We start from the raw sequence: 24,557 nt of genomic DNA, 5'->3' as shown, positions 1-24,557 counted from the left end.
TGACGCTTCCCGTGGGGCAGCGGACAGGCCTTGCGAGACGCCACAGCCTCGTTGGCCCCTGGGCCGCGTGGTTGTTGATCGTTCCCCAATGAACTTGGCAGTTGGCCTATCAAGCTTGAGGTTGCGCTGCTACCAGAATGCAATGGGGTGTGCCTGTTCCCCCGGCCCATGGATCGTCCTACGCGCCGAGGTGAACTGGTTTGCTCTTCAGGCGATTACTGTCCCTTTTTTCTGCTCAGGCGCTTGCATTTCTCTTCTTTAGCCCTCGACATCCTCTCATTAGCTGGATGGCCACATCCTTTTTCAATTCTCGCCTAAATTTTCATTCAATTGCCGACCATGTTCAGTTCGCAGCGACGATGGCTGTTCGTCGTCTTTCCGCTCCTTACATTTTGTTTGATATATTATCTCTTTCGACTGCCTGAATCCAACCCCGTACCAGTAACCAGCTCAGAGCCATTGACCTCATCCGGTGCGGAAGCCATCGTGGTAGGAGAGGAAAAGCCAGAGACAAATAATTCCCCGGAGAAAACATACTCGGATAATCTGCAAGACAAATGCGGCCATTTGCTGCATGGCCTCGACGATGTCATGGTCGTCCTGAAGACCGGAGCGACCGAATCCCTCGAAAAAGTCCCCGTTCACCTCGCCACTACTTTCCAATGTGTTCCACACTTCGCCATTTTCTCCGATTATGAAGAAACCATCAACGGGATCCGCACCTATGACGTCCTCCGCAATGTTAGCGATGCTACCATGGCACGTGAACCCGAATTTAACATCTATCGCCGCTTACAAGAAGTCGGTCGTGAAGGTTTGACCGACGCAGAGTGGGGCGATGACACAAACGGGCCGCTAGGCAAAGTCAACAATCCCGGATGGAAGCTGGACAAGTGGAAGTTCCTTCCCATGATCGACCAGGCCCTGGAGGTCATGCCAGATGCCAAATGGTATGTCTTCTTGGAAGCCGATACGTATATGGTGTGGCCGAACTTGGTCAACTGGCTGTCCCACCTCGATAACAGCCGCCAGTACTACCTGGGCAGTCCCATGCAAATTGGAGAGACGCTGTTCGGATATGGTGGGGCAGGCATTGTTCTATCCAGTCAAACCATGCAACGTTTAAGCAGCTACCGCGCCCGCGCTCAAGAAGAGTTGGAAGAAATGACTGCCAATGAATGGGCCGGAGATTGTGCCTTGGCACGAGCTCTGCATGATGTGAGCGTCGAGTTGACTTGGGCTTGGCCGATGATGATGACCTCGCGCCCATGGGAGATCGACCACTTCTCCGAAGGTTATGGTCGCCAGCCCTGGTGTTATCCGGTTGTCTCTTACCACCACATGATGCCCCGGGATATCGAGGAAATGTGGAGATTTGACCGCGGTTTCTTCGCAAGCGGCAAGAACGCTCTCATGCTGCACGCCGATGTTTACCAGAAATTCATCTATGACGACTCATTCACCATTCGTGAAGACTGGGACAACCTCTCTGGCGCGAAGATTGACTTTGCGGCCGGTATCATACCTACTGTGGATGTTTGTGCCGAAGTCTGTGCTCGCAATCAGGAGTGCTTACAGTACACCTTCAATGAAGAAGACAGAACCTGCAAGCATGCCCCTACAACATTCGCTGGTGTCGCCAAGAACGGCACACATTCTGGCTGGATGGGATCACGCGTACAGAAGCTTCTGAAGTCATTCCAGCATTCTTGTGCCGAGGTCCAATACATTTACGTCTGATCGCATTCACATTTGGCTTTCTTTTCTTTTCTGTGGATTTATTCTTGTACATATACACCTTCCTGTCGTTCTTCATCTCTTCCTTTGCATGCACTCTCACATTGACAATTTTGTGCGAAGGAGAATTCATTGGCGAGGCGTTATACAACGGCGCAGTTCTGGCATCGTCTGCCGAGCAGACAAAATACACGACATTGATCCTTGGATCCTTTCCTTTTTGTTCCATTTCTATTGTCATTTTTTTATTGATCTTCCTAGCGATACCAAGGTTTCAATTGAAATATTTCAAGCCTTCAAAATCCATGGGCAACACGGTGACTGAGGCGAACTTTAAAACATCTAATTAAAATCTACATTGTAGTCTACTTCCGATTATGAGATGAGTCGTAATTATACTAATACTAATAATGTCCAATATTTGGAAGTGGATTTCACAAACTTGATACTTCAAGGGAGATGGTTTGGACAAGGTTTCTATAGAATTGTAGCGGAACACGCATAACGAGTCGTATTCAATACAATGAAGTAGCAGCTCTTTATGGCTTGAAAACGTCTCATACAGATAATTATGCAGTCTTGGGGTCGATACCTACGCAACAGTTTATTTTGGGGTACGTCTGGCGTATGCGGTAAAGTTCTCAGATCATTGGCTCGAGAGACCGAAGTCCGCAGTCGAGAATATTTCATGTGTAAGGCTATATAAGTTGATGGTGCATGAGCGGCCCCTTAAACCCAGGCTAGATGGGCCTGTGTCTGTACGACTTCTGTATTTGAGTCAGCTCAACTCTTCCACTCTTCAATCCAAGAATTCATAGCTATGACTACAATAATATTTTCCCAGCCTCCTTTCACACCTTCAGAGGCATTGAACAAGGAAGAATTGAACCCGCAGCCCGATTATGATTGTTCAAACAAGAAAGATACTCAAGTTTTCAGCCTAGTCGGCCATATACCAGGGTTTTCATCAGTCACACTTCGACCGCGAGACGTCGATGAATTCCTTTTTCGAGACTTGGAGACTCCGGTATTGAACGAACTACATGAGCATCTCTGGATGGCGATTTGAAGATCTGGCTAGAATATCGAGGCGTTTCATGCACAGAAAATAAAATGTCGGGCCATCCTTACAACCGACCCAAGCCTTTACCTCGTTTGGAGGAATAGGTACATCTATATCAAACCGATCCCCAGTTGCCTACTTAACCATCATTTTTGGCATTATATCTATGTCGAAAGGATACAGATTCCGGCGCACACATCTAAGTTTGACTCATCAGTGGCAGTTGGCTTCCTAGGATTGTACACGTTGTTGGTACAGCACCATTCAGATTAAGCCTCGCATATGCCAATCAGATACGATATGACGAAGCGACAAAACATCATTCTATCATTTTTGAAGGTTGAAATCGCACTGTGGGCTCGGATGGTGAAGATACCCTAGCGAGTGCTTACGGGGTGCTCTTGGTATTGACCTTGTTTATGGCCATCATTCCTATTTCCTTGAAGCATTAGAATGGTATAGACGAGGTCTGACCTTGAGGTATGAGACACTTGCAGCAGCTCACGAAACCATTCAGAAAGCCCAAAAACGAGTCTTTGAACTAGAGATTACGGCTTGGGGAGAACAGGCAGCTCCAGTTGTTAATGCGTACACTTTCCCCGACAAAGAGGAGGTTCATGAGCTCTCCAGCAGCATATGAATTATTTCTCTGACCAAACAACCAATCTACTGCACACTTTCAGAAGATAATGGCAGTTTTCAAATTGCAAGAGAGGTTTTATTTCCATTATTTGTCGAGTCCTCAAAGTGGCGGCGTGGGATGAAAGATTCCCCATTGCCCGCTTGTAAGTAAAAGCTTTGTGCTGCAAGGCACTAAAAGAGGCCGAATCCGCCTCGAATCCATTCTGCCCCATCCGACGTAAATTGTAAATGAGAGTTCATGTTCGGATCAGAATAGATTGGGAAAGCCTCTCACTTGATCAGCTGGATGGAGTCACAACTTAGGGGCATCCATTTCTGTTGGAATAGAGAAACCCACCATTTTAGATAGGCTTGAATGACCATTCCAAGGTTGCAGTTTCGTTCTCTCAAATTCAAGGCGGACGAACCTCACAACTCCACTTCGTGCACTCTAGCGCATGGAGGAGCTGCACGACGCCCGATTCGGAGAGCTACTGCGCTTTTTAGCTTCAGCTGGCTTGGCGATGATCATGTTTTGTTCAATCTACAACAAACATGTCACTCGATGTAAATCACCTCTGAATTCAGACGAACTATTCACCCTGGATTGGCTCTAAATCAATCTATAGCATGGTGTGCACCGACAATGATCTTCATGTCCCCCCCCCCCCCCCCCTATACATAACTTTCCTATGACTTAAGTGGAGAGTTAACACGGGCTGAAGAAATGACATATAACGAGGATCATTTTCCTTGTTACTCCTCAAATCCTAAGCCCATATTACTAAATCTCTTCTTCTAACCCTGGACTATGAGTAACTCTGAAGGTCCGAGACAGCTGGTGCTGTGCTTTGATGGTACAGGAAATACCTTCAAAACAGATGGCACCGAAACCAATGTCTTGAGAATTTGTCGCATGTTGGATCGGTCGGACTCTCAACGTAAGCTGTCTCGCCTTCTGGGTCAATCACTTTGCTAACCATGGGCAGTATGCTACTATCAACGTATGATGATGTGTTCTCTCTTGTACGGCATACATGCTAATTTTACTAGCTGGAATTGGAACCGACATCACTCCGGGCTCACTGGCCAGCAACACCCTGCAGAAGGGTGGTAAGCTGAGTAACAGCAAAGCTTTGAACTTGGCACTAGGAAAGTCTTTCGATGCTCATGTCTTGGGCGGATATAAGTTTTTGATGCGCCATTTTCGCTCAGGGGACAAGATCTTCATCTTCGGCTTCTCTCGAGGAGGGTATGTCGCACGTTTCTTGAACGAAATGCTCGACTTTGTAGGCCTTCTTGGCCCTGATAACGACGAAGTACTTCCGTTCATCTGGGATGCCTGGGCTTCTTGGAAATTGAGTATCAACAACAAGAAGAGTGAGGCGAAGAGAAGGCTATATCAGATCATGAAAGATTCTCGAGAGATACTTTCGCGGCCACTGCCACGCGTGCATTTTCTGGGCATGTTTGATGCTGTGAACAGCGTGGCTGACTTTGAGGTCAACATAGACCGCGCTCCCAGCGCCAAAGTGATCCGACATGCAGTGAGCATCGACGAGCGACGTGTCAAGTTCCGGCCTGTTTTGCTACGGTCCGAGAAAGCTGAAACGCATGGCTCTGAAAGCAAACACCGGAATCTTTTCGGGGCTAATTCTGAAGACAAATCTGCAAAACCACATGAAGAGGACTTGATTAAACATTCTCCTGTGGATGACACCGAGGGGATAGCCGCTTCTGATGCCCCAGAAAACTCACATAGAACAAAACCTCTCAGTCTCACCATTTCGGAGGATTCTAAGGACGAAGAAGAGGATGATGGCACACAAGATGAGGAGGAGGTCTGGTTTCCGGGCTGCCATACAGACATCGGAGGTGGATTCGTCAGGGCAGAGAACGAAGAATATCAACTGAGCCATGCTCCGCTTGTCTGGGTGATACAAGAGGCAAAGAAGAGAGGACTGAGACTGAATGAAGATGTCATGAAGGAGCTGCAGTGCAAAGGAGAAATCGATCATTCGGCCTGTTCAAACACACCCGGAGAAGCGACTAACAATGAACAGTTTGAAGCTTCATTGCAAGTCGGCGCTACCAAAGGAAAGATTCACGATCTACTCTCATATGAAAGCGGGCGGTCTCCTATTTCTGTTCTATCCTGGCGCTTGATTGAATACCTCCCACTTCGTCGGATGGAGCTACAGCCAAATGGAGACTGGGAATCGAAGCGCTGGCCGCCATCTCGTGGTGAGACTCGTGGTATCCCTGTCGGAGCCAATATACATGTCTCCGCTATTCAGCGGATGAAAGCTGATCCATCTTACCGTCCCGATAATTTGATTTTTGGTCAGGATACTGAAAACGGGGGGGTTGGGAATTGGGTGGTCTCTGGGTATGAAGGTGACCCTGTACGGGAGACATATGTCCGGAATTCGGCTCGCAAATGAATTTTTCCACTGTATGGGATTCCGTGGATTATATCGTGGGAGAGTCCTGTGCACTCTTTATGTATGATAGAACAGGCAGAATATGTAACTTTGTAACTTTCGAAGTACTCAGGGCTTATCGATGTATCTAGTATATCACAGACTGTTTCCAGTATATTCTAGGTTTATAATACCCGGAAACGCTTGCAGGATATAGCACTTTAGTAAGGAGTACGAGGTAGGCATAGTTCAGGTGGTATCAAACAATAGACCACTGCCAGTGCCCGGAGGCCAATTTGTATAGTGAAAGAATATATGATACTAGTTAACCTTAGGAGCAAACAGAAGGTTTACTTCAGGTATCAAGGTATCAAGGTATCAATATAATTTTTCTGTCTGAAGCAGAAGTTTGATTTGGAATTAATCATCTTGCCAAATATTTGTCTCAGGCAATAAGTCAAATTGGAAAAGAGTTCGAGGTTGAGTTTGAGATCAAGTCCGAGTTTGAGATTATGGTCCAGTCGAGGTCAATTTCGAGATCGAATTCGAGTTGGAGGCCGAATAGGATCTTCATAGATTGAGACCTACTTTACTGAACTATATATCAACAAAAGAGATTGTAAAAGTATGCCCAAGGCTATATCTGTTCCTGAACGGAAGGACTTTTGCAAATGCGCTGGACTTAGTTCCAGTAACGCGAGTATATGTACATCGATCTGTGGAACTGTTTGTTCCGATGGAGTAAGAATCTCTTGCTTCTCCTATGTTGCGGGGAACATGTTATGGTTCGGAGTAGATGGTCTTTCACACATGTAGTATTGTGAGGTTTAAGGTGGAACCCTTTGAATTCTGAGAATGCTTGTGATATGGGCCAGGAATTTCCTGTGCTCCTTTTGCTGGAGCATATCGCTGAGAACCTGGAATCGGGTTTCTTGTGATAAATCACGGACACCGATCAAATGCCGAGACAGGAGTCTCTTGATAGGGAAGAGTAGACCATACTAGAGTGAGTTAGCCTTTCAAAAGGCAAGCTGGTTATTGCAATCTCAGCCAGCCATAGATTCTTCGGGAACCTCCTGGAAAGTCTCCGGGAAGAATCCAGGAGGCGGCCAAATATCTGCAATGGAAGGCGGATGAACCAAAGGCTGTGATCCAACCAATCGATCCGGATCATGACAGAAAGCCTGGAAAGTACTTTCATCCAGGAAGCCAAAGTCCTTCAGGCCAGCTTCACGGTTGGTGGCCCACTCCGTGGTATCAAGGTATGCGAGATCCTTGAAAATGGCATCGATATCACCCATGGATGCGGTATTTCCGGGCATCATCGAGCCTGAGCTTGTCGAGTCGGGCGTTTGAGGTTGTTGTGATTGTTGTGGCTGTGATGGTGTGCTATTCGGGGCATACATGGAATCTGGGCCACTGCGCGGAATTGGTTGGTCCGGTAAGACTTGTGGGGGTTCTATCGGCCGATGCATGGAGACGTCCATCATACCCATATCTGCGTTCTCCATGACTGTATCTTTAAGTGTTATGGATTGTGCGTCGACTGGCATGCTGATGCCAAGAATGGAAGAGCTGTAATCGCCTTCGCCATTGGAGACTAGGCCACGAGCTCCATTCGGAGGTTGCATGGAGCCTGGTACAGATGAACTGCCCTGGAATGGGAACACTGGTGCATTGCCGGCTTGCCCTGAAAAGGCAGCTGGTCCAACTACGTCTTTGGATTGTTGCCACCTTTCCATGGCAGAAACCAAAGAGCTGTAGGCTGGCCAGGTGGAACCGAATCCAGCCGTTTTGTGTTTGAACTCTTCTGCCCATCTAGCGAAAGGGAATGTGTCGGCCGAGTCGGCAGTCTGCCGCAGTGAGAATGCCTGCTCGGCAATTGTGCGAAGGCTTAACTCAAACAAAGGTGGGAGTCCACAAACAGGGAAGTTCTCGAGGTGCTGGGTGATCATGGACAAGCCGCGATAAAGAAGCTTCTTGGCTCCCTCTGTAGCTGGCCGCTGAGAGCGGTGTAGACCCTGCTCTCCTGAAATCAGCTGCAGGTATAGCCAAAGTAGTGTGGCCACATAAGTCAGCCCGAGGTAGCTTTGATGGGGAAGCAAAGCCGAATGCCGTTCTGGATAGATGCTTTCAGGTCCAATAAGACGACAACCAAGTGGCAGAAGGTCATCCCATCGTTTAAGCTCTATCACTAATTGCTGAGCAAAGGTCCCCATGTTCAAGCCTGAGTGCATGTTCCTAGAAATGTTATTGAGAACAGTCGCCAATTCAACCAAGCGATTGAAGCAACTCAGAGCCATAAGTGGCCCTCGACGTGGAGGAGTTTTGCTGCCTTGTGAAGCACCTGTGGGCGGTAGAACATCGACCCAAGAGTTCCATTCTTCTAGGCCGTCTTCCTCCAAAAGACCAACAGAGGATATATCACCAGGAGGCATGGCGGGACTTCGAGATAGTCGGAAAGAAAGCAATGAATCAATGACAAAGCATCCCAAAAAGACAGCCTTGCCTTGTCTGAGTTCATCAGACCGCCGACTGTCGGTGAAAGTACCCAGGCCCATGGCAAGAGCCATGCGCACTGCTTGGCCGCTTAGCAACCAAGCTGCTGTCAGGTCTTCCAGGCCCATATTGACCAAGGACAGGAGCAACAATGCCTGGATATGGCCAAGTTCATAACGGTCTTTCTCCGTCGGAATGAGGCTTCGCGACACGGCATAGTATTCTTTCACGAGAGCAACGGTTCCAGCGGGACCGGCCCGTGAGTTTGTTCGAGATTGGGTGATGGTATAACTTAGGATTGCCCACAGTGCGGCATGATCTCCGGATCCCGGGGACGTCGTCCCAACAGAGACAGGAGAATTGGCATAGAGGTAAGAAGCGCGAAGAATGTTGTGTTTGGCGACGATAGGGAACCATGAATGTGTAACAGCGAAATAGATATCGAGTAGCTGTGAGGTCTGCGGGGGTAGCTGCAACGTGTGGAGACTAGTCGAAGCCCCCCGAGTCTCTGGGTTTTGCGACAATCGCGCTCGTTTGACCCTCGGAGACGCAGGAGAAGGCCCCACCACGCGCGGCGCATCCGGACCGAGAGGAGTTGAGCTGCGAGCTACTCGAAGCCATCGACCATCCTGACCATCTTGCGGGTTTCGCAGCCTCTTCCCCGTCACCGCTCCTTGTGGCGCATCGGAATTGGAGAGCATCTTCTCCAGCGCCCCATATAACCGACTCGTCTTCCACGATTCGTGTAAGCTTTCTGACGCACTGTCATCCGACCACACCGACATTAGTTTCTCGCGACGGCCGGCAGACTCGGCGGTGGTTCCTAGCATAGCCAGCATGGTGTCCTCGAACCCGTCAATGTTGCAGATCGACAGTGCCCACAGCTTCTCCAGACCCCGGACGTAGCCCTCGGGTAATCCGCGTTTCTTCGCATGGGGATCGTATGAACAAGGTTGACCGGATGCTCGGCAGGCAGAGCATGTAGGACGAATACCGTCACATTTGTCCTAGAAGTAAAGAGCGTCAGATCAGGCAAAAGCAGGGGGGGATAAGAGGCGCATGCGACTCGCCTTCTTGCTACGACAGCGATCGCAGGCTCGCGACACCCTCTTGCGCAGAGGGGTCTTATCTGAGCCCTCGTCCATGAAGAGGGTTAGTTACTCAAAGTTTCCATACAGAGGTGAGGCGAAAGCAAAGAGCGAAATTGACGTTGTTTCCGTGGTCATTTCCCGTATAAGAGGAATGCCGACGCAATCGGAAGTCAGGGAAAATCGTGGAAGTGGAAGTCAAAAGAGTGGACTCGCGATCTCGGCCACGGCAAAGACTCGAGATGTCCGAGGAAGATATCGGAGTTGATGTTCGGGAGAGGTTGAGTCGGCTCGGGATTCCCCACGTCTCCACGTTTGACTGCAGGACGTCACTTCTATAATTATAAGAGGCTGTGCTGGTTGATATCAAGTGTTCTATTTCTATTCTATTTCTATTTCTAACTTCAATAATTTCAATGCTGACGCAATATACAGTATACATGTTTATAGATACATATAGACATACCGTTGAATATACTGGAAAAGCCGAACTCCCCGATGTTCCGCAAAAACTGCCGAGCATCGGCAGTTACACTTCCAGATGAAGCTGAACATGATCACATAAGAGATGACTCAGATTCTTCTAGATTCTCCAATTGAACTATGGAGGCAAAGCAGAGACTCGACGGAAGGGATTCCGCAAAGTGGATATTTAGCCCCGAACCCTGAGACAAACGCGTAACTCGGTCATTCATAGAGATTCGGATGAAGCCGAAGTCTCCGAGGGGAAGGGAAAAGTATTCTGCCGGATGACCCCAGGCGGTCGGCAGTTCCTCATCCGGGGAAATAATAGTCTACTTGCCAAGGTACATCTTCATCTACGTCTACATGAACATAGACTGACACCAAGTTACACTTATTGTTTGCACTGATAGGCTCGGGTATGAGCGTGGAACAACTTCCTCGCTCTCGCATCTTTTGAAGCTCTACAAATCTACATTCGACCTCTCTACTTTGCGCCGGTGAACATGGCGCTCGTCTCGACATAGACCAATTGATCTGTTGCCGCCATGCTCGACTATAAGCCCTCCATTCCACCTACTGTGAGGCCCTCCGGTCTCCCCATCGTCGAACCTGTCCCTCATATCATGCCCCGCGACTCTGCCCCGCGAACCTTTGCTCCCGATGCATCCCTCGTTCTAATCGGCATTCGCGGCTGCGGCAAGCGCTCACTGGGCTTTGTCGCAGCCACCGCGCTCAAGCGACGATTCATCACCGAAGACCACTATTTTAGAGAAGTCACCGGGGTCACGCGACAGGACTACCTCAAGACTTATGGCAGCCAGGAGTTTCAGCGCCGGGACATTGAAGTGCTCAAGATGATGCTGGACAATCATCGCACCGGTTGTGTCATGGAGTGTGGACTGGGTAGTCTGACCCGACCTGTTCAGGAGCATCTGCGTCGTTATGCCCGATCAAATCCTGTGGTTCATCTGCTGCGCGATATTGATCGCATTCAGCAATTGCTCGGACTGGAGAATCAGGCCGTGCGCTTGTTCCGTGAAGGAGATCCTATGCATCGGATGTGTTCAAACTTCGAATTTTACAACCTGGAAGACCGGACCCGCGCAGCGGACGACGGGAGCCCGGATCGTCGGTCGGCTGATTATTCATTCAAGCTGCAGGAAGTCAAGGAAGATTTCACTCGGTTCGTGCAATTCATCACTGGGCTCGATGTCAATTACTCGAGCTATGACTCGCCCTTTGTGCTGCTGGAGACGCCGCCGGAATTTCGCTCTTTCACCCATGCTATATTTGTACGGTCCTCAGATCTGATCGCCGACTCGGTGAGTTTGGCTGATCTCGAGTCAGGTGGAGATGCCATCGAACTATGTGTGGATCGCTGGGGCCCAGACATGGCAGCTATCACTAGTAAACAGGTTTCGGACCTGCGTCGAAATGCGCGGGTTCCTGTGGTTCTGTCTGTTGACACCTCTTCTACCGGTATCAACTCTAGTGAAACGGCTAACTCTCGAACCTACTTCGACGTCCTTGAGCATGGTTTACGCTTGGGGGTGGAATACCTCGTGGTAGACCTGACCGAGGACCGATCCCGGTTGGCTGGGATTATCCGTGGCCGTGGAAACACCAAGATCATCGGCCAGCAGGTCTTTAAACCATCTTCTCCTATCACCTGGGACAGCGAGGGCTGTGTCGCCCTCTATCACGAAGCTGAAACGTCTGGCTGTCAATTGGTCCGCCTTCTCCGTATAGCAACGAAGCGCGAGGACAACGCAGCTGTGATCGAGTTCTCTAACAAGATCAGCTCACTCGCAGGCGACCACCCACCGCTCATCGCCTACAACATTGGAGCTTTGGGCCGCACATCCCAAGTCTTCAACTCAATTCTCACTGGAGTGACACACCCAGCCATCACCCGGTCAGAAGAGAATGAGCTCGACCCGCAAATAACATCGCGTGATGCTGTCCGCGCCCTCTTCCAGAGCTACATGCTCGATCCATTAAAATTTTACATTTCCGGAGAGAATGTAGCCTACAGTTTATCTCCGGCCATGCACAATGCCGCACACCAACACTGTGGCATGGGTCACACCTACACCATTCCCGACTCGCCTTCACTGGCAGTGTTAGACCGGCTGGGCCGGGACCCGCACTTTGGAGGCTCGAGTGTTGTTCAGCCGTGGCGGGTGCAAGTATATCAGAAACTCGCCTCCAAAAGTCGACACGCCGAAGCAATTGGTGCCATCAACACTATCATGCCACTCCGTGGTCACGCCGACGGCACTATGTTCCCGCTTCAGGAACAAGCCAGCCGTCGCAACCAGGCTGGCCGCGTGTTGGGTTGGTACGGTGAGAACACGGACTGGGTTGGCATCATGACATGTATCACCCGCCATCTCTCCCCTCGCAACGCAATCAGCGCGAAGACAACTGGCCTAGTCATTGGTGCTGGTGGTATGGCGCGGGCCGCCATCTATGCCATGCTCCGTCTGGGCTGTCGAAAGATCTTCATCTATAACCGTACCAAATCACGGGCTGAAGAGGTCGCACGCCATTTCAACTCTTGGGCTTCCTCGCAAGTTGGCTCCGCAGAGGTAGTTCGCGTCTTGCATTCTCTCCAACAAGATTGGCCTGCAGATGCCACTCAGCCTAGTCTCGTCGCATCCTGCGTACCGGCAGACCCGGACCGTGATGAACCCCCAGCGAACTTTGAGATGCCGGTGCAATGGCTCGGAAGTCCCACGGGGGGTGTAATTTTGGAGGTAATATTATGTTTATAAGTTCTACTTGCAACATCTACTAACTGTAATATAGTTGGCCTACAAACCCCTCGATACACCACTTCTTCGACAAATGCGTCGAGTCCGCAGTGAGACTGGACGACCCTGGGTCCTGTCAGATGGATTAGAGAACGTTACTGAACAGGGCATTGCCCAGTTCGAGTTGATGACAGGCCGCAAAGCACCTCGGCGATTGATGACCTATGAAGTTCTACGGAACTACGTCGGTGATAATGGGTCTTTTGATGAGAAGACTATTCAGGCTCGTCTGGATGGTGTAGGGTCTGTCATATGAATTAAATAGTAAATAACATGAAATCTACTCCATGGACTGTATCACTCAACTGTAAACCATCAGACGTGGGCTGATAGTGTTATCGCCTCACCGCCCTCATTTCTTTTGTTTGGCTGCACTCACCACCCGAGTTTCATGTCTCCTTGATCATTCCTCTACCTTTGACCACTGTCAAATTACAGGCATACATCTATACATGACCTGGCTTGACTACCGTGATACCTTAATGCCAGGGTTTTCGCCCGAGCAGACCGACTCGATAACGGCAACATGGAAAAAGCGCAAGCGGGACCACGAGGAGACAGTGACGCTGACTCGTCCGTAAGTCAGACAATTTCTCTCTCATTTGTGATCACTTGAACTAACGAGTACTCAGAGCAACATTTACCCCAACCACCTTCCGTGTAGACCGCCCCGAATTCGACAGCTGCTCACATCCTCTATCACGACACCCAGAAGGGACTGACATTTCCTTCCGACCACGCTGCCTTCCACGCAAGCGTCGAAACGTCCAAAGTCCCTACCACACTCTCCAACATCAAGTCCAACACCAATCCCAACAATCGACACACCTCTCACCAAACGTCTACGCCCCTAACATCGACCCCTACTCCCCCCCAGTCTCACCACGGACTCTCGTTCCCCTTAAGTATCCAGGCCAGACCCAAGCCTCAGCATCCCCATCAGCCCTGCGCCCCTGCCACATCTGTCACCGACGCCCAACGACCCGGCAAGTCCTCGACGCCTACGCAGACTGCGATCTCTGCCACGAGCGGGCATGTTTCATCTGTCTCCGACAATGCGACACAGTCAATTGCGGAGGAACATTCGGCCTTGCAGATGGCATGCACGATGCCGATATCAATGCGTTAAACGGCTACGACGCGGGTGGAGAGGCACCCTCCCGCCGAAAAATCTGCTCCAGCTGTGCCGTCGAGGACGTCCTTGAAACTGGCGCGGAGATCGTGCGTTGCCTCAATTGCGTGCGTGGGCATGCACATGCTGCCTGGTCTGCGCATAATCTTTCATCTGGGTGGGCTTTGGATGATATGAGACATGAGGATATGACTGGATGAGATCCGTCTTCCTCGATTGAGTCACAGGACTTGAGGACAGAACGACAAACACAACACAAACGACTATATGATAATTACTTTTATTCCATTTCTACTTTGGGGTTATTTTTCTGCTGCTTTTGAGTGGCTAATTGGAGTTGGATGATTGAACTGGACCCGGCGGTCGACTATTGGGTCTCTTATCTATATTAACTTGGGCATGGCGAACTTGTGATTTGATTTGACTGGTTTTCAGACATAGCATAGTGATACCAGAACCAGAATTGACTATATAATGATTATTAAGCCCTGGATATCTAATGGGTGCAGACTCTAGTTGTAGACAGAATAGAAACCAAACTATGCATACAAATTGTCTATTCTCAATGCAATATTTATTAGATAATAGGAGGGTATAAACAAAAAAACAACATGCAGATTATCGCACTCAACTACACACAACTTGACCAAGATCAGATCAATATCTACCGACCAAATCTCATCTGCGCACCAGCAAAGTGCCACAAACCACGCATATACCCTTGATACTCAACAGCTTCACCATCCCCATTGAGTCCATGACTCCGACTGCCAGTACAATACATCTCAGTAAGACGAATCTGCCAGGGCGGGTAACCATCCAGCTTAAGGAACGGTCCAAAAACAAGCAACAAATCCGGCTCAGGCTTCAAGACAGTCTCACTAAACGCCGGATCAGCCGCCAAAGGTTGAGTGGTGATCTCGCTGATTTCAGCGTCGACCAGTTCGGGTGTAATATCGTCCGGCGAGAGCTTGCCGTTCTGGGACATCTCTGCCAGAGTCTTGGTCAGGTCCACTAGGGTTTCGCGGCCGTCTGTTGAGGATAGAAGGAGGATTGTTAAGGAACCGGTTTCGCTATCTGGGGTTGCGGGTTTGCCGTGGACGGGGTGGTGGGGGGCGTAGAGTTGGAGGCTTGGTTGTTGGGAGGGTGTGCCGTAGTACGAGGCCAGTTTGGTGGTTATTATTTGGTGGAGGGCTGGGAGGCAGGATTTGAGAACGCCTGGATGAGTCAGTACATGGGCCCAAGTATATGTGGAGGGATATCAGCGGAGGGGTATCAGGGAAAAGGATGTCTGTCTTGACTCTTCTTGCTTCTTACCAGTCTTTTCGTAAATGCTCAACTGGGGAATACCAGCGCAAGAACTCCAAGCAGCCAATTCGGCCACCTCATCCATAAGAACAGCCAGAGCATCGTCTTCCTTCCGCAGTGTCAAGATAGTACTCAGGTGCTGCGGCAAGCGCTTCAACCCTCTGACATCCTTGCGAATAAGTTCCGGCGTGCGGTGGTGGTGATAGACGATAGCAAAAACGCGATCCACAACCGCATGGTAGGCCTGCAACAAGCGCACGATGATTCCAAAGATGATATGCGTCACGGCATAGACGAAATGGTGTAGCCGGGACTTGATGAACGACCGAATGGGCTTCTTGCGCGTCTTGCGACGCTCCGAGGTTGCGGTTGAGGCTCTGGATCGGGTGGGCAGCTCGGCGGGATTTGGAAGGTAATTATTTAGTAGATGTTCGCGGTCTGCTTTGCTCAATTTGGAGCCTCGTTGCCGGATGTCATCTCGAAGGAGATCGCGGTCTCGTTGGGAGACCATTTCGTAGAGTTGGAGGTTGGAGTGGAGAGAAAGTGAAGTTGCAAATGTTGAGTGTTGAACATGTATATGCGGTCTCCGCCACTTTGTACACAGCTGGTCCAATGTGAATATTTGAAGATGGAAGTTGTCAGAGAGGCTGTGAAATTATAAATATCATTTGTTGCCTTCAATCTTGCCAGTTGTTCAGAACGGCTGCCTAGAAACTCGGCGTAGTAAGGACTCTATACTTGTGAAGTTTAATTGGAGATGAGAACTTTGAAGTGAGAGATAATTACGGGATTCTAGACTATACCGCAATTACCTCAATTATAAAAATGTTATAGTAAATGCCATCATACAACACTCCATAGTCGTTGATGCGGTACCTCGATATACTTGGCATCTCCGCCCAACTTCCCTCTCTTCCCCGGGATTCTTCCAATACAATTCTTAGGGAGTCCTGATCGCGGTCAGGCAACCCATGTCTGCATCCTATTATCATGATGGACAATGCATCCGTCTACACTGCGAACCCCGCCCGCACCGTGTTCCCCCAAGGGCCCAGCTTCACGCTTGAGGACTTCTCCAGTCGTGACTTCATTGTCAAGGAGTTCATTGAAGCTCTCTCCGACACAGCAATTTCAACCCGCCGTTCAGTAGCTGGAGCAGCCGGCGCCGCAAACCAACCCTTCGATCCGAAACCCCTCATTCGCGCTTTTGAGAGCGCCCAACGCCGTCTGGGTGAGCTCTCCGGTGACCTCGAGATCCGCGAGAATGAACTGTCCGCCGCAGTCCGACGCGCCGAAGCGCAGCATTCCCAGAACCTGACTACCTTGGGCAAAAAGCTCCGCCATACCATTGAATCGTTCCAGCAACTCGACACGTCGCTCAATGGCGGCGGTCTCGAGAATGCTGGAGGAACTGGCAACATGGCCGTGGAGACTGGAAAACGACTGGAAGAGCTGGACCGACAACGCCGACGAGCTCTAGACGCTCATTTCCTCATTGAATGCTGGGACGGTGTATCCAATCGCGGCGAGATCTCACTGCTGGAGAACCTGCGGCGGTCCGGTACCGGCGAGGCCGCGGTGCGGTCGGCACATATCGCGCGACAGCTGCTGCGCATCAGTCAACGGTTAGATCCGCAGAGCTGGCAGGAACATCCAGCTCGTGCAAATGGAGGCTACGGGGGAAGTTCGTCGTCAGAGGATCTGAGCGAGAGCAGTACTCCGCGGCGGAATACAAGGGAGATTATTGAGAAGTTCTCGGAGACGCTGGAGAAAGACCTGTTGAAGCAATTTGATGATTTCTACCGCAAGGCCAACTTCGATGGAATGAAGGATTGCGCGACTGTGCTGCAGGATTTCAATGGCGGTGGGAGTGTTATTGCGCTGTTCGTGAATCAGCATCAATTCTTCATTGATCGCAGTCAGTTGGTTACTGAAGAAGTTGGTGGTGATCCTGAATCTTGGGAGAAGTTGGCAGACCCGGATGCCGAGCTTCCTGGTGTCGAGTCCAGTCTGCAGTCATTGATCGATGAGGTCAAGGTCGTGGTACAGGAAGAGTCTGCCATTATTAAGAGGGCGTTTCCTTACTATGAGCAGGTTTTGGGCAAATTCTTGCAGCGTGTCTTCCAACAATCGATCCAGCAGCGACTAGAGATGGTCTTGGAGAAGGCCAGTGGCGCATCATCACTCGCTTTCCTGCGTTGTTTACAGAGCTCGCGTGGTTATATCAGTGCATTGATCGAAGACTTGAAAGCGCATGGATTGACTGAGCATCCGGATCCTGTTTCATCGCAGACTGCAGTTCTTCTGGACCAGCAATTGGAGGAATTATTCGTTCCCTATTTCGTTGGATCTTCATACATTGAACGTGAGAAGCGGACTTTGGAAGAACTCTTCAACTCTTTGCTGTTCAAATTTACGTCATATCATGCCCGGCGCAAGAAGGCAGCAACTACTTTCATGGCCTCACTCTCCCGAGCTGGAACGGAGCTTCTTTCAGCTACCAGAGATGCCTTTATCAATCGCTTGGATTCGCCCGAGGTCTCACCTACCCAGCGAAGAGTGCTGCTGCACATTGCCAAGTTGAACGATCTACCGGAAACCGTACGGTTGACCGAAATAAAGCTCACAGAAGAAGACGGGCAACCGAATCTCAGCGATGCTAAGCGGATGCTGAAATGGCTGGCTGAGGCTGTGGGTCGAGGCCTGGAGCTTAGTGTCAACAGTGACACTCCCAAAGATGTGTCTGCCTTGTTGAATCTCCTGCTTGTCACCATGGGCGATGGATACGTAGACGTCTGTCTAGATGCTGCTCTGGAGGCGGCCACAGCACAAGAGTCTGGTAAGGCAGAGCCCGACTTTACATATCTTCTCTCAGTTCGCACAACTATTAGCATCACCACTCTCATGGTAATGTGTGTGCATGCGGTTCTGTTGCCCTTATCAACCGGCAGCATTACAACTCGCCGGGATATGGAGAAACGGACCAGCCAGACGACATCACGCATTGAAGACAAGGTCAACACCATCGAACAGAAGACTATCGATGCCACATTTGCCTGGGTCAGCAGGCTCCTATCCGGACAAAAGAAGAATGACTTCCGTCCCAGAGAAAGCGATAATGCTGCATGGCTAGAGATGCTACAGACCCCCGTAAGTTCCCTGCTCAATATACTTTCGCTGCAACTAACAAATCATAGACCTGTGCATCAATCTGTGCATTCCTGACCCGCCTCCACAACATCGCCCGAACATCTCTCCCCTCTAGTGGAGCCAACGTCCGCCAAGTCCTCACCGAGATCGCTTTAGGCATCCGCGGACTCCTTCTAGAACACTTCAAACGGTTCTCCATAAGCGGACCAGGTGGTCTAATGGTAACCAAGGACATGACACAATACACGGACCTCCTCAAGTCCTGGGACATCGATGAAGAGGTCAAGGGCCCCGGTGGCGCGCTGGACGTGCTACTCGAAGTGGGCAGTCTATTCGTAATCGGTGTCGAAGCATTGCGTGAGCGCATCCGCGGTGGCGCTGCTAGTGGCACGACTGGCGGGTCTGGAACTTCTGGCCGGGGCGCAGGTACTAACCAGGAGGGCAAGTTGAGCGTGCAGGAGGTGCGGGCTTATGTTTCGCGTCGCGAAGACTCGAACACTTTTGCTATGCAGTCGGTTCTTAATGCCCTGTGAGGCTGGCATCTTATTCCCCTGTGTTTCTTTTTGGTTTGGTTTGGAGCGGGCTGTTCTTGATCTGGGGATAGGATTATAGACTGGCGTAATGAGAATACATGGGGATATTGACTCTTTGACGTATGAATTGAACTTGGACTTCTCTCGGGGGTCTGTGTCTATGTCTCATTCCTCCGTACAAGATCACAAACCAGCCCATCTTGCTGTACAAACCAAATGTTCCTCGTCTTCCATCCCTCCGAGCTATGCAATCGGATTTCAAATTCTCGCAGCAATTGTGGCACAATCTTATGCATCTCAATGAATGAGATGTTCTTCCCAACACAAGTCCGCGGTCCAGCTCCAAAAGTAAGGATACTATGCTCCATCTCTTTCAGCTTCTCTGGCGAACTATCAATCCAACGCTCCGGTATAAACGAGTCTGCATCATAGAAGATCTGACTGTTTCGATTTACAACCCAAGCATTGATGCCAACGGTCGTCCCAGCAGGTATAAACTTCCCACAGATCGTCACGCCTGGCTTCGGTACCTCACGCTCAAGAATCAAGCCCACAGACGGGTGAAGCCTCAATGCCTCTTTGATAACAGCACTCATGTAGTGCAGATGAGCCAGCGACTCGCGGTAGGTAATAGGATTGCTGACTTTTCCCTCGAGGACTGCAGTATCAATCTCCGCTTGCACCTTGACCATGATATCCGGATGTCTCATGAGGAAGTACAGGATTGCACGGAGTGCAATGGCCGTAGTATCCGATCCAGCAAATACATTCGCGGATAGATGAACAATAGCATTTGTTGTTGAGAACTTCTCCGGATCGGCACCATGCATTGCCATCCAACGAGACAGCATATCCTTCCCGCCATCTTTCTCATCCTGGCCAATTTCACCATCTCCTTGGATTGATACACGAGATTTCATAGCTTTCAGGGTAAATTGCACGACTTGGTTCCAAGATTCCATGCTAGGCACGAAGATCGGGAAAAGAGGATTCCCAAGAAGAATCTTATGCATCTCCGGGATCTGCCCGCATAAACTGGCATATATAAGCATACCCTGAATAGCCTCGATCATACCGTCGATATCACGTCCTTCTTGGAGGAATCCCAGCTTTTTGGCAAATGTCATTTCGCCGACGACATCGAAGGCATAGTATTGGAGCCAGCTGCCGAGATCGACTGGGGTTTTGCTATCAGCAAATTTGGCGAGTTGGGAGGTGAAAATTGCAGTACAAGAGTCAACTGCTGGTTCCATTTCCAGCAGAGATGTGAGGCTATAAGCGTTGGCTATGTTGCGCTTTTGGTTGCGGTGGTAGATTTCATCTCTCGTCGAGAAGAGGTTCATTTGGGGCCTTTTGTTCCATGATATTGACTGGAGAGGAAAAAATGCTGTCTATTTGGAATCAATGTCTTCCACGCCGTAGGTATCCAAGATATAACGCGTACATACCTTGGTAAATCCTTTATTTAGTCCATAGATAATAGGAATCGCGCTCGGGTCGCCGACTGAAATATGATTTGGGCCAATCCGCACCAATGATCCATGCTTGCGATGCAGAGCAATGTCTGTGAGGTGGTGATCACCTTTCCAAACACTATGAAGTTTCCATAGACGCGAGTACTTTGCTAATGTTGGGCCAGGGATATCCTGAATCCCTCGCTTAAATCGGTTGGTGAGCAAACGTAGAACAAATACAGCTATGATTGCATAGGCCGAGTATAGCTTTAGACTAGTTGTCTCCATGGTGGGGAAGTGTTTCAAGATAAGAATTTAACCTTGTCCAAATCTCTAGGTTGGGACTAAAGCCATATTTGCGGGTATGCTGGTCGCTTTTATGTCCAACGCACAAGGCCATCTGTCAAACGATCGACTCGACCACTGCCATCTTCAGGTATGACAGCCGGGTTAGATTGAATACTGTTCTATCTTCATATAGCCGAGACCAATTGAAAACCCTCAATTTGAGAGAAGCTGCGGGAGAGTGGATGCGCCCATTGTACACGCTGGGCGTGCGGAGAAAGGAGTGACATAAGTACGAGGCACAAGATGGGAGATGGAGACCTAGTAATTTGAACTACTGGGTTCTATAGCCTAGAAGCTGTGAGCCAGTAAATTCGTCGCATGTTCTCCTGGTCTATAATGTCCGTGCCTACTGCTACGGTGTAGTAGAAAGCACTGAGCCGGTTGTAGCTATAATACTTGCTCAGTTTAACATGCATAGGCTCCAGAGCAGCAATACAGTCTTTCCTGTACGTTTTATTGTATTATAATTCTAACATTTTGGCTTTAGATGTGCAGAAATGCCCAAGATTCTTCTGTTTGAACTCCAAGAGCTACTCATTCGACGCATCACTCTCAATATGATTGGTTAACGTGGCCGTCATCTGATCTTGGTTGGATTTTACTGGGTTGGTGAAACAAATACTCGCTATTGGCTGGCTATAACACAAGCAGATAACTAAACTAGATACGCTCGATAGCAGTGCCGTTTCTGTGGCTCGAATTTAGAAATTTCAGTCATTCCAAGGCTCGAGTAAAAGAAAAAAAAGGAAGAACAAAGGACGGCAGGAATTTGGGCATGAAATACTCAATACACTTAGTGAATGCAACAGACTTCCAAACTATTCCCAGTGTTCAACCTATTAAATTTTATCTTACCTCATGTCCAACCCCCTCAATTTGAGGATTATCGTCACTTCTGTGGTGCCCTCAAGAATTGAAGCTACTCGATACAGAGATAGAGTTCGAAAGCTAAAAAATACGAGAAGTTCGTGTTGCACTCGCCACTCTTACAAGTCTGGGAGTAAACCTTATGTACGTGAGATCATCTTTGTCAAAAACCGAGGTCTGGGCTTTATTCGTCCTTTTTCAGAAAGTGGATAAGTTTGTATGAGCTTGTCTCCATCACAAATGACATCTCGAATTGATTTGTACTATGGTTGAGGCCGTAATGACTATGGCAAGGTCGGACGTGGCTCCTCTATCCCCCTACCTAGAGTACATTAATAATTTCAGCTACCCACTGGGTCAGTAAATTCGGCTTTCAGTTACCTCTGTACATCCTATATCACAAAACCGAGAATATTTAGTATAAGCGCACGGCTACCAACGATATAATGAAGGGACTCCTGGCGTTATTGGGACTTCTGGCTGCAACAACCTCGCCCGCTACTGCGGCAGCTATATCATTCCACAACGCAGCTCTTACGCAGACAAACCGCAATTGTGACGGTTCTGTCATCGATCCTCAACTGACAAAGACCTTCGGCACCGTCGAACTTACTCGAGCTGGAAATCAGCTTGTCGCGGTTGCTGTTCTTTTAGGGGGAACCCCTAACAAAGCTTACAATGTTCGCTTGATTCAGATCAAGAACGGAGCAGACGTGGACTGTGGGAAGTGCGACTCTGGGGGTGGAACATTGACGACGAACAACCGAGGCATTGGAAGCACTTATGTTCGACAGGCGGTGGCCCCGGGTGTGACAGCGGCGTGGGTGGACCTGAACCAAAAGGACAACTGTGACAATTTCTATACCATTGCGCCGCTGTCAATTGCTTAAGATGATTATGTGAGATATTGGGACATTCTTGACATGTTTCGCGTTGATTTACTCGTGGTTCATGATATCTTTTGTTTATGATGGTCTTATCAACGTCCTGTGGAATCCATCCAGGCAAGGCACAGGATGCTAGAATTCACGGGTAAGGGTTGGAAATTCTGTTCTATAATTAAAAAAAACTGTCCAAAAACATAGCAAAATGAAAGCGGTGGCGTTGGTTACGAATGAGCCTTGTTATCGGGCCTTAATCCTCAACTTGACCCCGAACGGACTTCTAGGAAAGCACCCGGCTCTCTGTAGCGAAGGAAGTGCAAAAAGCAGGAGATATACTTTTTATTGATTCCTTGCTGAATTGTTGCTGAAAGGCCGCTATGTTTACCGGGTTGCATAGAATCTTCCAGTCTGTAATTCTAGGCTCCCGTATCTGTATACCAGTATCTCAAGCTTCAAATTTCTAAAGGCTGATTTGCTACAAGGCAAATTGTTTACGCGCTAGTCATCTTTGAGGTCACGAATTATGTGATCAAGGTTTAAAACAGCCTCTACATTTCAGACATGGAAGGCGATAGCAGTCGCCACTGTATGGGTAGTTGTGCCAACTGAACAAGGACAACTAGGCATCCAGTAATCTTCTAGAGCTGGAAAAAATCAGATACTTCTCCATCTACATGTAACCGAAATTATTCGCCTCCTTCGGTACTATACCGAGGCTTTTTCAACCTTGTTTTGATCTTTCTCCTTTGGAAATACTAAGTACTCTCCACTATGGAGCGTAATGACCATGGAACGAAATTCATTCAATACATCCGGTTAAGGGTCACATCCAAGCGACCACCGAATTTCTAGCTTTGGCTCCGAGAAAATTGTCGAATAATGCAGGATGTAAGGCTACAGACCCACAACTCTGCAATTCCACCAGAATTTGAGCTCAGTACCACGGAACCAAAAGCCTCTGGGCTCGTTTATGTTGCATTTCAATCTAAATCAGGTTTTTACCAACACCAAACAAGGCCGTCAACTAGACATATGTATATGCCGATTGCATCACTGACATTCTGATGTTATCCAACAATGATCTAGGCTTTAACCCCAAAGTTCCATAGTGCCGGAAGACCGATCATTTCCAATCGAGGCCGAGAAGTGGGAATCTAAGATGAAACCCTTGCCCAGGCCTTTAAGCGTGAATCTGGGTCTGGGAAAAGAAAAAATCAGGTAATACTGAAATCACATTTCCAGGCACCATTTTCAGACATTACCGGCAGTTACGGCATTGAGGCGTTGAGGCGTTCGGCCCGAAAGCTTAAAATTTGAGTTTTTCTTTTACACGTACATTTTGGTTTTTTATAACCAAGCATCCCAGAGTTGGAATAAGCATAGGTTTAGAGTGTTTAAACATTTTAAACGTCCTACAGGATACATCTAGAAAACTATCGGTGGATCGTTGATTCCAGATGCAAGAGCCGGCTCGGCAGTCTCCACCATTACGACGGTCAAGTACGACATCAAAGCTCTGGCGAGCTTCGAGTGCAATGCACCCTATTTTAGCCCATTTCAATGAGGAAATTCAAATGTAGATCAACGGACCAGATCTTTCGGGTTGGTTTTCCGCTTGGTCAGCCAGTGGTTCATAAGGCTGGTGCGCTGAAATCTCTGAGAGGTACCCACTGCGAAGCGAAGTGCCTACAGTAGTGTGAGTTTATGAGTCCACGGGTGCGTAGCAACTCAGAGCTATTACACCGACTATAGCTTTTGTTCTCACTAATGTCAACATTCATACAGTTTGGGGCCTTTCAATGCCTCTCGTAATAACTATAAGAAATAAGAGGCAAGAGTGGATCAAAATGATTCAGCCGGTCCGTGGTAGACTAACAGAATCGATGAAATTCCACCGGTCTTCATTGGGACTATTCTTAGGTGTCTCCATAAAAAGCATCTAATTCTCGCGCTAGTCGTATCTAGAAGGCAGTTTGCTGGCCCCGATCAGAGGCAGAATGTTGGCCCTAATCAGTGAGGCAGACTGCTGGCCCCCACTGTGAAAGGAATAGCTAGTCCCGTGTGACTATATCATTCAACATTTTTTCTTCGCTTACTCTCGCCATATTAAAAAAAAAATGGTAGCAAAGGCCAAGAAAGACCATCGAATTGGCAAGTTCCTTGGTTTAT

At 48.9% G+C, this 24,557-nt stretch overlaps 9 protein-coding genes across 9 annotated transcripts; 6 read left to right on the top strand and 3 right to left on the bottom strand.

Moving 5' to 3' along the window:
* Positions 1–339: 339 nt before the first annotated feature.
* N7508_008285 (uncharacterized protein) lies at positions 340–1,740 on the top strand (the record flags this gene model as incomplete). The annotated part of the gene is made up of 1 exon (XM_058466349.1): positions 340–1,740. One exon carries the CDS (start codon positions 340–342, stop codon positions 1,738–1,740), a length of 1,401 nt encoding a protein of 466 aa, XP_058317677.1.
* Positions 1,741–4,232: 2,492 nt separating this feature from the next.
* Positions 4,233–5,865, top strand: N7508_008284 (T6SS phospholipase effector Tle1-like catalytic domain-containing protein; the record flags this gene model as incomplete). Its single annotated transcript, XM_058466348.1, has 3 exons — positions 4,233–4,362; positions 4,411–4,425; positions 4,475–5,865. The coding sequence occupies 3 exons, from the start codon at positions 4,233–4,235 to the stop codon at positions 5,863–5,865; spliced, it is 1,536 nt and encodes a 511-aa protein (XP_058317676.1).
* Positions 5,866–6,890: 1,025 nt separating this feature from the next.
* Positions 6,891–9,488, bottom strand: N7508_008283 (putative C6 transcription factor; the record flags this gene model as incomplete). The annotated part of the gene is made up of 2 exons (XM_058466347.1): positions 6,891–9,350; positions 9,414–9,488. 2 exons carry the CDS (start codon positions 9,486–9,488, stop codon positions 6,891–6,893), a joined length of 2,535 nt encoding a protein of 844 aa, XP_058317675.1.
* Positions 9,489–10,441: 953 nt separating this feature from the next.
* Positions 10,442–12,968, top strand: N7508_008282 (repressor protein; the record flags this gene model as incomplete). The annotated part of the gene is made up of 2 exons (XM_058466346.1): positions 10,442–12,655; positions 12,708–12,968. 2 exons carry the CDS (start codon positions 10,442–10,444, stop codon positions 12,966–12,968), a joined length of 2,475 nt encoding a protein of 824 aa, XP_058317674.1.
* A 226-nt stretch (positions 12,969–13,194) lies between these two features.
* N7508_008281 (uncharacterized protein) lies at positions 13,195–14,044 on the top strand (the record flags this gene model as incomplete). Its single annotated transcript, XM_058466345.1, has 2 exons — positions 13,195–13,289; positions 13,345–14,044. The coding sequence occupies 2 exons, from the start codon at positions 13,195–13,197 to the stop codon at positions 14,042–14,044; spliced, it is 795 nt and encodes a 264-aa protein (XP_058317673.1).
* A 464-nt stretch (positions 14,045–14,508) lies between these two features.
* N7508_008280 (ditrans,polycis-polyprenyl diphosphate synthase) lies at positions 14,509–15,663 on the bottom strand (the record flags this gene model as incomplete). The annotated part of the gene is made up of 2 exons (XM_058466344.1): positions 14,509–15,062; positions 15,162–15,663. 2 exons carry the CDS (start codon positions 15,661–15,663, stop codon positions 14,509–14,511), a joined length of 1,056 nt encoding a protein of 351 aa, XP_058317672.1.
* Positions 15,664–16,145: 482 nt separating this feature from the next.
* On the top strand, positions 16,146–18,835 carry N7508_008279 (exocyst subunit SEC10; the record flags this gene model as incomplete). The annotated part of the gene is made up of 2 exons (XM_058466343.1): positions 16,146–18,302; positions 18,350–18,835. The coding sequence occupies 2 exons, from the start codon at positions 16,146–16,148 to the stop codon at positions 18,833–18,835; spliced, it is 2,643 nt and encodes an 880-aa protein (XP_058317671.1).
* A 158-nt stretch (positions 18,836–18,993) lies between these two features.
* N7508_008278 (cytochrome P450) lies at positions 18,994–20,577 on the bottom strand (the record flags this gene model as incomplete). The annotated part of the gene is made up of 2 exons (XM_058466342.1): positions 18,994–20,205; positions 20,284–20,577. The coding sequence occupies 2 exons, from the start codon at positions 20,575–20,577 to the stop codon at positions 18,994–18,996; spliced, it is 1,506 nt and encodes a 501-aa protein (XP_058317670.1).
* A 1,373-nt stretch (positions 20,578–21,950) lies between these two features.
* N7508_008277 (uncharacterized protein) lies at positions 21,951–22,394 on the top strand (the record flags this gene model as incomplete). The annotated part of the gene is made up of 1 exon (XM_058466341.1): positions 21,951–22,394. The coding sequence occupies one exon, from the start codon at positions 21,951–21,953 to the stop codon at positions 22,392–22,394; it is 444 nt and encodes a 147-aa protein (XP_058317669.1).
* Between the last annotated feature and the right edge of the window lie 2,163 nt (positions 22,395–24,557).

Source organism: Penicillium antarcticum (genome assembly GCF_028974205.1).
Source record: "Penicillium antarcticum strain IBT 31339 chromosome Unknown utg000008l_segment0_segment0, whole genome shotgun sequence".
Taxonomy (NCBI): Eukaryota; Fungi; Ascomycota; class Eurotiomycetes; order Eurotiales; family Aspergillaceae; genus Penicillium; species Penicillium antarcticum.
Note: the sequence above shows the minus strand (reverse complement) of the source record. Positions and strands in the feature narration are given on the sequence as shown.